Source organism: Sapajus apella, unplaced genomic scaffold (assembly GCF_009761245.1).
Source record: "Sapajus apella isolate SASKATOON/1434 unplaced genomic scaffold, GSC_monkey_1.0 scaffold35, whole genome shotgun sequence".
Lineage (NCBI taxonomy): Eukaryota > Metazoa > Chordata > Mammalia > Primates > Cebidae > Sapajus > Sapajus apella.
In genome coordinates this window covers 11,931,778-11,942,591 of record NW_022436975.1, presented here as the reverse complement: position 1 = coordinate 11,942,591, position 10,814 = coordinate 11,931,778, and the positions used below count along the sequence as shown (strand labels likewise).

The 10,814-nt window shown below is 37.6% G+C and overlaps 1 protein-coding gene across 1 annotated transcript in view; it reads right to left on the bottom strand.

Annotated features, from left to right (window-relative positions):
- Window positions 1-10,814, bottom strand: part of RAB2A (RAB2A, member RAS oncogene family) — an 86,941-nt gene that overhangs the window by 38,795 nt on the left and 37,332 nt on the right. Inside the window, exon 3 of the mRNA XM_032296166.1 lies at window positions 4,914-4,981. Coding sequence (XP_032152057.1) covers window positions 4,914-4,981 — 68 coding nt within the window. The remainder of the gene's footprint in view (window positions 1-4,913; window positions 4,982-10,814) is intronic.

Genomic DNA, 10,814 nt, shown 5'->3' with positions numbered 1-10,814 from the left:
TTCCAAAGAGTCAATAAAGTGAGAAAATTAAGATTTGTGAGAATCAATCTTACAGTAATACTTCTCTTACTTGCATTGCGACTTATTTATGTAACAGCTCCAGCTATGTAGAACACAGATGAGAACCAAAAGAAGGAAAGAAGGATTTCTAAACAATAGTCAAACAAACTGTGCCTTGCCCAAGCATTAAATCTCAGGTACTTTACTTGGCAGACTCAACTTAAAAATTTAGACACTTATCAAGGAATTGCTATCACTGAGGGGAAAGATTTTGAAATCTACATGCATGTACAAAACTTCTATTTTGGGTGACAGGAAGATCAGTAAGAATCAACGTGATTTTTACGCTGTCTGACTGTCCAAAAGGCTGATCACTGACGTCAGATACTTTTAGTGCTGCAATGCAAAAAAAACTTGAGACCACAGGTAGGAGGTAATCACTAAAGTAGAATGAAATGTTTAAGACAGTTTCCTGTCCCTGTAGCTGTTCAAGAAAATGTAGATGAACAGCTGCCTAAGGAGGCAGAACAGCTGCAGCTCTAAGCCTCTCAACTCCTGGCTAGGGGGATAGAGGGGGGAAGAAGGAAGAAGTGACAGTAATGGGAGCAGAGAGGAAAGACAGAAGTGAAGGCAGGATTGTTTCCAGGCCTCAGGGTTCCAGGCCCTTTCCCTGGCTCACCACATCTGGTCATACATCCTTACTGATGCATTGAAACAAAATAACATTCAATTTTCAGAAACAGTAAATCAAGAGTATAAAGTAACACGTTTTCCAAGGAGAAAAAAATATGCCTGCGATTTGCTGAGAAGAAACTTAGCATGTTAGTTTTCACATAATTTTGTCAAAATTTCACTAACTTTCACTTGATAAAAGACATCTAAAAATAGAATATTTCTAGGGAAGCTGAGTAGATACATGAACTTAACTAGAATATCCATATTACAAACTTTTTTGGAGTGGCTGGGAAATCAAACATATTTGGATATGCTGGAAGAGTGACAGAAGGCCAGAGAAAAAGAGAAAAAGCACGAGCAGAGCAAGGCGGTAATGGCAGGCCAAGGTCTAACAGTGAGAACACACTTCTGCCCTTCTTCTGCCAATAAACAGAAACCAGGGGCAGCGTATGTTTCTTCTTTTACTTCCCCTGCCAGAATAATAATATTTACAGGTTTGGCTTTTAATAAATGAAAAAAAAAGTACCTCAGTACAGGGCCAAGTGTCAGTCCTTAACGGGAGGCCCTGATAGACTCTTATCATTGCTTCCAGCTGTGATACTGATTGATGGCCTTAAGGCCTCCAAGGAGTATCTGCTGGCAGCTATCCTCACTATTTGCAAAAGAAATCAAGGGTGTTGGATGTAAAAATTTTGCAAGGAAAACTCATTTTAAATTTTTGAAGATAAAAATGACAAATGTGCTAAGATACTGAGACAAGTTTTCCCTTGAAGGGAAAATTTCATTTCTATAAGGCTGATGAAACAAATAATATTTTACTAATTTTCCCCTGAAGGACTCTAGGATGGTTTTGTAAACATTCTGGGTCACGAATAGACAAAACCCTTGCTATAAAAAATGTAACTGGCTATCCAAATGTATAGACACACTGTAAAACATTAATGGTACGGAAAATCCTGTTTCACTCAGATATAAGCTAAGTGTGAGACCAGCCTTAATGTGTATCAGATTACATTTATTATAAAGTTTTGGAGGTTGGGTATGAAGTAAAAAGAAAGTCAATGAAAATAAGAGAAAAGCCTGACCAGAAACACAGGGAGACGCCATCTCTACAAAAAATTAAAAAAATTAGCTGCACATGGTGCCCTGCACGTGTAGTCCCCGCCACTCAAGAGGCTGGGGTGGGCGGATCGCTTGAGGCCAGGCATTTGAGGCTGCAGTAAGCCACGATTGTGCCACTACACTCAAGCCTGGGCGACAGAGTAAGAAAGACACTGTTTCAAAACCAAACCAAACCAAACCAAAACAAAAAATAACAAAAAGGAAAACTATAAGACCAAGACTCAAGAAACAACCTCCAAAAGAAATAAGTTACACTTTTTAAAACAGTCCTTTAAATCTGGAACAGACCATTGGTTCCTGGAGCTCTCCTTGTAGAAGTGCTTGAATTCTTGGGCATTATGATGTCTTTAAAGGGACCACAGTCTCAAATGAGCCCTATGCTCTCCTAGAGGAACACAAAAAAGGGTTTTTTTTTCTATTCCTTTCTCATACTGTCCAGCATAAGAAATTATTATAGATTTATTTTGAAAGTTTATTGTTGTGTAAAGAAATCAACTCAAGCTAAAAAAACAAAAACAAAAAACCAGGCTTCTATCAAAAGAATGCATGATGAATTAATCTACAAAAGAGACAACTAGGAAATGAATGGCTTACTCAAGTTTCAAAAAACAAAGGGACTACTTTAAGAATAGAAGAACAAGTGAATAAACTAAAATAACCTCAAGACAATGAAGTGGTTTATGCCTAAAATATCACATAATTATCATTACTGTATTAATCTTTCCTTTCCAAAACCATGTACTTCAGTAGATGATGTCTCCTGAACAGAGCCAGTGACCCTATAAGCTGCTTAGACAGAATGAGATTCTCTATTCACTCATTAAGTAAAATTTACCAAACACTGTATGTATCAGTCACCAAGCTAAGAATACAGGATACAAAGCTGCATAAGATATAGGTGGTTCCTCCTCTCCTAACGCTTACTCTGAGAACGGGAGATATGAGAACAAAAAGCTATGACAATAGGATCAGAGTAACAACAGGGATATGCACAAAATATTACAGGAAGAGTAAGTTATTCCCATGGGGATCAAAAAAGTCTTCACAAAAGAGCTGACATCTTAGCTGCTTTCAATGGAAAAGCAAACAAAAAGGCACTTCAAGCAATGCAAGTACTTATACAACAGTATAAAGAATGAAATATGTTTACTGAGGAACAACAAGTAGTCTGGTTCACACTACACAATGGAAAGGTGTATGTTACACAAGGTTATAAGCTAAAACAAGTAACATAGTTTATGTAAATCAGTTCTGAAAAAAAGAAACAGCTGGGTGTGGTGGTGAACGCCTATAGTACCAGCTATTCAGGAGACTGAGGTGAGAGGATTGCTTGAGCCCAGGAGTTTGAGGCTGCAATGAGCTGATTGTTGCCACTGTACTACAGCCTGAGTTACAGAGTGCGACCCTGTCTCAAAAACAAGAAGAGAGAAACTCTTTTAATATAGAAGCAGAAAATATTTCCTTTTGGTTGGAGATTATTAATTTTAAACCTCTAGGAAAAAAGGGACTTTGTGTATTTTATTTTGATCTTTTCCGTGCAGTTTTGAGATGTTGCCTGAGAGAATGCAAATCAAAAGTTTTGAGATGCTTGAGGCTCCCGTGGGAAACCCGCTAAGGAATAGTGAAAGTATTAATCTTCACTGAGGAAGAGGAGGCAAAAAAGTACAAGAACCCAGAGTCAAGTGGACAATTCAAGGACAGGACCAGATAGAAATGTAGGGTTATTATTTAAGGGACAACTGTGACACACAGGAAGTATCAGGAAACCCAGGTCCCGCAAGAGCCTTCAGCAACTTGCTTAGTCTAGGGGGTCTTCACAGACTGGATGTTCTCTAAGGTTTCTTCTTTCAATGGCTACTATACATGACAAGTGAGAAACAAACTGAGTGATTTGAGAAAAATAGGCCATGGGTGTATGATGATTTAAGGTTATCCCATGTATTTTATATCTCCTTTACTAGTTTAGAGAAAATGATCTTTGAAACACAGAAGACCCTTCCAGGTTTTCTCAATTGGGGTTCTGTGAAGAATTATCTCCTAATGTCCTGAAGCAGTGGTTCTCAAAGTGTGATCCCAGGACCTTGGGGATTCCTCAGACTCTTTAAGGGTCCATATGGTGTTCCATTTCCCAACTGCCTATTTGTGTGAGGCTGGATTTTCTTCATATAGTTCAACAAAACAACATACGTAAAACTCAGTGAAGAACCAGATACGAGAATCCAGCGTCTTCTATTAGGCAGACAGATATCACTAGTCTTACCAGAAAAATATAGTTTTTTTTTTTTTTTTTTTTTTGAAAAATACAGTTTAACTCCATTACAATTGTATTGGTTACCCTAACAATAAATTTATTAATTTAAAATGAATTAATGATTGAATATTTGATAAGTTTCTCATTTGCATTTCTAAGATGGTAGATATTAATACCTTCAAGCCACATAAGCTAAAGCTCTTTGGGGGTTTTCATTAATTTTTAAAAGTATAAAGCAGTTCTGAAACAAAATGGTTTGAAAATTGCTACCTTAAAGCACCCAATGTATATAGTAACTTCACTTTTATGCATCTAGGATGGGAGAATAGAGAAAATAGTCACTCAAATCATTTTCTGTATACCGTGGTTCAGATGAGAAACCACCATTAAAAACAGTATTGTATGGCATGTAATTGGTACTCAATAAATAAGGGTAAATGACAGAATTAGGATACTGGATTAAGAGCAACACGACTTCAAGTGGTTAGGACTAAAACTTGTACAATAATAAGCTTTCAGAATAAGTTATTATATAATATTGATATTCTTATTTTACTTTTTATGTGTTCTTGAGACATGCTGATTGTTTTTCTTAAAAACACAGTTTCTAGAGCATTTCATTTAATACCACATAACGTAAGCATCCACTCAGATATGCTCACTAACACCAACACCCGGGGCCCATCTATTGAAAACAGTGCATAAGAAAAACCAATCTTCTCCAGCGCATTTCATATCATGGCTGCAGGTTAGTGTCTAACAAACCATAACAGGCATATAATAACATTAAAACAAAACAAACGTACAATGTACCTTTATAAAGCAACTTTACTGAGATCATAGAGTGCATTCTTCCTATACTTACCGTATCCCATATCTGAAGTTTTATCTGTTTTCCATCAATAGTTATCATTCGAGCACCGAACTCTACACCTAAACAGAGTAGAAAATGATTTGTTACAAAATTAGTGAGAACATAGCTCACATTCAAGAATTAAAAACAGAATGTTTACTTTCAAGACATGATATGCTAGGTGATATACAGATTGACTTTAACAAATGCAGTGCCTACTCTCAGAAAATATATAAGCTAAGGAAGAGGTGCTAATAAGTCATACCTAAGAACATAATTAAAATACTAAGATTCTAAAGTCTGGCAGAGTCAATAAGAAGAAACCAACTGTGGTCTTCATGTTTCGCAGGCTCAGTAACATAAAAACTAAATAAGAGATCCAAGAGTCATAATTATTAATCACAAATGTTAAATATTAAAATTTCTTAAAAATTACATTCATATGGTATAAAAATCACTAAAAGGGATAGGTATATTTCAATATCATAGTATTGTGCCAGCATGAATAATTAGCAAGGAAAGAAATCTCCAAATCTGCCATTAGCTATATCCAATGTTTTAATATACTTCCCAGAAAGTGCTCCATGAATAAATACACATGTAGAAATAAGTATACAATTCTGCATGGGAACATATAAATGCTGCTCTGCAATTTGCCTTTTTTTTTTTTTTTTTTTAAAGACAAGAGTCTCGTTCTGCCATCCAGGCTGGAGTGCAATGGTGTGATCTTGGCTCACTGCAACTTTCGCCTCCAGGTTCAAGCGATTCTCCTGTCTCAGTCTCCCCAGTAGCTGGGATTACAGGTGCCCACCACCACATCCAGCTAATTTTTGTATTTTTAGTAGAGATAGGGTTTCACTATTTCTCTATTTTTAGTAGAGATATTGACCAGGCTGGTCTTGAACTCCTGACCTCAGGTGATCCACCTGCCTTGGCCTCCCAAAGTGCTGGGATTACAGGTGAGAGCCGCCGTACCAGGCCACAGTTGCTTTTGATTTAATAATATATCACAGACATTATTCCGTATCACAAACATCCTTGTAAATCAATAAACATAAAAATACACCATTATTTTTGATGTTTGCATAATATCCTTTTGTGTATAGATAATTTACTAAATTGTTATTTTATTCCTACAGATTTAGGTTGTTCTCACATTTTCACTAAATAGTGAATGCTGAAATGAACTTTCTGCACACATTTTTCAACTTACTATGATTTTAGGCAATTTACAAGAAATAGGATTGCAAGGGGAAATAGGATTGCAAGGGGAAATAGGATTGCAAGGGGAAATAGGATTGCAAAGGGAATACAGACTTTACACTTACAAGTTTACTACTTTGGCTTTTAATTTGCACTTGTCATCTTTGGAAAGTACTCATTCAATCATCAAAACAGTAGTAGAAAAATAGGGAATAATTTTAGAAGAGCAAACAGCTCTAAAGACAACTCTGAAAGTAGTGTATCTCTTATAACAAATAATTACTGCCTAGAGTGTGTTCAATCAGTATTTAGACCAGAGTCAGGGTGAAGGAAAGACACATATGGTCACCAAAAACCAAATGTCATCCTGGCAGAAAAACAACTTCTAGTTTTCCAGGGAAGAGCACACTGCCCGATGTTAGAATTCCAGTTTAGCATCTCCCATAACTCCCCAACTGTGATTAGGAGGGTGAAAAACAAAGGTAATTTGTCCTATGATATAAAACCTGATGGGGTTTTATGCTACTTATTCCGTCCCACAGGCCTAATGAATACCAAGAAACTAAGATGATGTTCACGTTTCTCAGGCTTAGAAATACAGGAAAGCTAGAGAAAAGAGAACCAGGAGTCATGATGTATCAGACTGAAAAATGAAAAATTGTAACATTATGCCACATAAAACCATTACAGTGTTTACATATATATTCATCTACATATGCATACAGATTTATAACATAGCTATATGTATATATATTCATATCTGTTCTGTGCCATAGGGTGGGGATACACAGAAAATCCATTAATGACATGAAAAATGAAATTAGTTGAGGGAAGAAACCAGTTGCTAAGTATGGTACAGATGTTCTTTGAAATACTCAGTACTGAAAAGGAGTGTACTGAAGCACAAAATTCTACATGTCAACAAGGTATCTGACAGACTAGAGGCCTTCTCATGAATCTATTGTTTCTACCTAGAAACGAGAGAGAAAAAAAATTATTTTTCCTTCCATTGTCAAGGATGGGCTGGCTTTTAAGCACAATCCTAAACTATCTACTTTGCTCATAATGTCAAAATTAACAAAAAACAACTCCTAACTAGAAACAGATCCATGAATGCTCCTGACACCAATGGTGGGCAAGTAAGGAAGGCAAGACTAGCAACAGTAAGCAGATGCTGCCTCTCTGGAACTGATATCTTGAGCAGAGGGCTAAAGATACAGAAATTGACCTGTGACCACTCCATCTGAGCAGATGTGAAGCTAGCACACTGCCCCTGCTGCAAGGTGACCCTTAACAGTTTCTGCTTTCTGGCCTCCAAGATGCTTTGTTCCTGCCCAATTCCAAGTCTCCAACCTCCTGTAGGTTCCATATACAACTACAGATACAGAATATTCCCTTTGCTTTAATTTAGCTAGAATTGGGTTTTAGTATGTTCATCTCTTTATTCAAATTAAGCAGATCAGCTGGGCCCAGTGGTGCAGTGTTGTCTATAATCCCACACTTTGAGAGGCTGAGATAGGAGGATTGCTTGAGCCCAGGAGTTTGAGGCTAGCCTGGGCAACATAGGGAGATCCAATCTCTATGAAAAATTAAAAAATCAGCCAGGCATAGTGGCATGTGCCTGTGGACCCAGATGCTTGAGAGGCTGAAGAGGGGAAGGATCACTTGAGCCCGGGAACTTGAGGCTGCAGTGAGCCATGATCGGGTGGCGTGAGACCTTGTCTCAAAAAACAAAACAATAAATGAAGTAAGCAGATAGAGATCGTGAAGCTTAAAATCTTTAAACAAAAATTTTGTCTCTAAAAATACATCCAATTTGAAATAAATCTGTTAAGTGAAAATCAAGAATGTTTCTAAACCAGGGAAGTGTCATAACAGAATAGACATTTTAACTTATCAACCAGGTCAGGATGAATAATTTAAAAAAAGAAAAAAACAAGAAGCATAGAGACCAGTTAAAAGCCTATTGTACTATATTTAGGCATGAGATTAAAAAATGGTGGTAGGAAAAGAAATACACTTCTTAAAAGGAAAAATTGACAAGTGTTGTTGATTACTGAAAAACTATGATTTTTGTTTTCCTATCCAATGAAACAAAAACAAACACACTTTAATTTCAGCTTCAGAAATATAACTCTTTCCCAATTACCTTCTCACATATGGGTCCAATGTAGGTTTTACCCTTTAATTCTATATGGATGAAAATACTGAGTCCTAGTCTCTTGGAAGCTTCAGAAACAAACACAGAAACCAAAAACTTGATTTCTCTTCTGGAATATTAACATTTTAAAATCCTTTTCCTTAGATGTATACATGCTTAAGCCCATTTAGAAAGGTTTCCTTCTCTTTTTTATATGTGATAAATTGTTACTCCCTGCCTTTGAGGCTCTCTTCCCAGACCCATTTTCAATTAACAGCCAATTTGGCTGCCAGATAAATTTCTGTGGAGTCAAAGTCAAGATGTCATTTACCTGCCATTTTCAGAGAGTGATGCTTATTTTTTCAGAGATGTTATTCACTTCCAGCCTTCCAGAATCAAATACTCTGAATAGGTACACATTCCAATTGTCTCTAGATCATTATCATCCTTGTGTCATTTACTAAGCATTCTTTTTTTTTTTTTGAGACGGAGTTTCGCTCTTGTTACCCAGACTGGAGTGTAATGGCGCGATCTCGGCTCACCGCAACCTCTGCCTTCCGGGTTCAGGCAATTCTCCCGCCTCAGCCTCCTGAGTCGCTGGGATTACAGGCATGCGCCACCATGCCCAGCTAATTTTTTGTATTTTTAGTAGAGACGGGGTTTCACCATGTTGACCAGGGTGGTCCCGCTCTCTTGACCTCGTGATCCACCCGCCTCGGCCTCCCACAGTGCTGGGATTACAGGCTTGAGCCACCGCGCCCGGCCCTTACTGAGCATTCATAATCGACATTTACTAGGTTCTGTGATCCTGGGCAAGTTAAGCCCCTTCTTTGTCTTAGTTTTCTCATCTGTAAAATGGTATTCATAATACCTATCTTTTCTCATCTGTAAAATGGTATTCATAATACCTATCTCATGAGATTTTCTTTTAAGATTAAAAGGATGAATACATATAAAATAGAATAGTAGCTGGCACTCAGTATTTAATATGTCAGGTATAATTATTATTCCCTATTATGCACTAGAATGTCTAAACTACCCACATGACTTAACGATGACAGCCCCTGTGAGAAAGGGCCACCTGTCAGAAGCAGGTAATCACTGTTTGCTTCAGATAAATGTATTTTTTTTTAAAGTTTCATTAACTCAAATATCCTGAACAATCTTAAATATTGACTCTGCATAGTTAATGTACAGAGTACATTTACATTCATTTTCTAGATCTAAAATAAAATTTCAATTAAAAAAATAGTTTATGATAGCTACCATCTTTATTCTACAATAACAGGCTGTTGGACATACATAGTCCAACCATAAGCCATGGTTGGACTATGACCCCAACAAAAAACAATCTATTTATAAATGTACACTGGAAACTATATAAATGGGAAACTATATAAATAAAAACTATTTATATAGTTTCCCTTAACACACAGCAGGTAAAAAGGCAGGGCTTCCTACATTTATCCTCCATAAAATTTACTTTGTCTTTTTAGGACTGATCCTGATTATGAGGAATGAAGTTCTAATGCATGAGCTACTAGGAATCCATACTGGTGCTGAGCATTATGTTGAAACTCTGTGCCTATACAGATACTCCACATTGTCTGTTTTTCAGTTTTGTTTTGTTTTTGAGACGGAGTCTCATGCTGTCACCAAGCCTGGAGTGCAGTGGTGCGATCTCGGCTTACTGCAACCTCTAACTCCCGGGTTCAGGTGATTCTCCAGCCTCAGCCTCCCGAGTAGCTGGGACTACAGGTGCGCGCCACCATGCCCAGCTAATTTTTGTATTTTTAGTAGAGACAGGGTTTCACCGTGTTGGCCAGAATGGTCTTGATCTCTTGACCTCGTGATCTGCCTGCGTCGGCCTCCCAAAGTGTTGGGATTACAGGCATGAGCCACCACACCTGGCTGTTTTTCAGCATTTTTTATTGTTGTTCCTTTCTTGTTAACAACATTTCTCCACAAGTGTGGGTATCAAATCTCACTTCTTTTAAATGGGGGCTATAAGTTTGGGATATGGATAGTTGTTCAGAAAAGAACTGTAATAAGCAGAGGTATCAAGCAATAACATCCTCTGAGAAAAGAAAGACTGAGGATGTGAAAAGGTACTAAGTGTTCCGGGAGCAGCACACAGCAAAGACCTGATGGCATGTAGAGTCCATAAGTGTTAGGGAAAAGTAGAAGAGAAAGCAAGAGAGGCAGGCTGAGAAGAATTATGAGCTCAGGAGTCAGTGGTTTATAAACAGTAGAGAATGCATCATTACAGGAGACAGAAGATAAGGACATGATGACTGGCTAAAATACCTAGGTGTGAGGAAATTCTGGTGATGGCTACATAGAGTACTCACCCAGAGTGCTCCCTACAACTACCAATTTGGAAACCATGTTGTACAAAAGTGATTTGGGGCCCATGAACAGTGTGGACAGAACAAGAGATAAGTGGGCCTGAACCAAGCTGAGCCCATAAACTCTCCTGCGTAGGAAACTCTGAATTGAGTTAAAGAGAATCTCTGCTCTCCTGAATGGTAATGAACTTTGGAACTATTGACAATGGCCATTTCCCATCA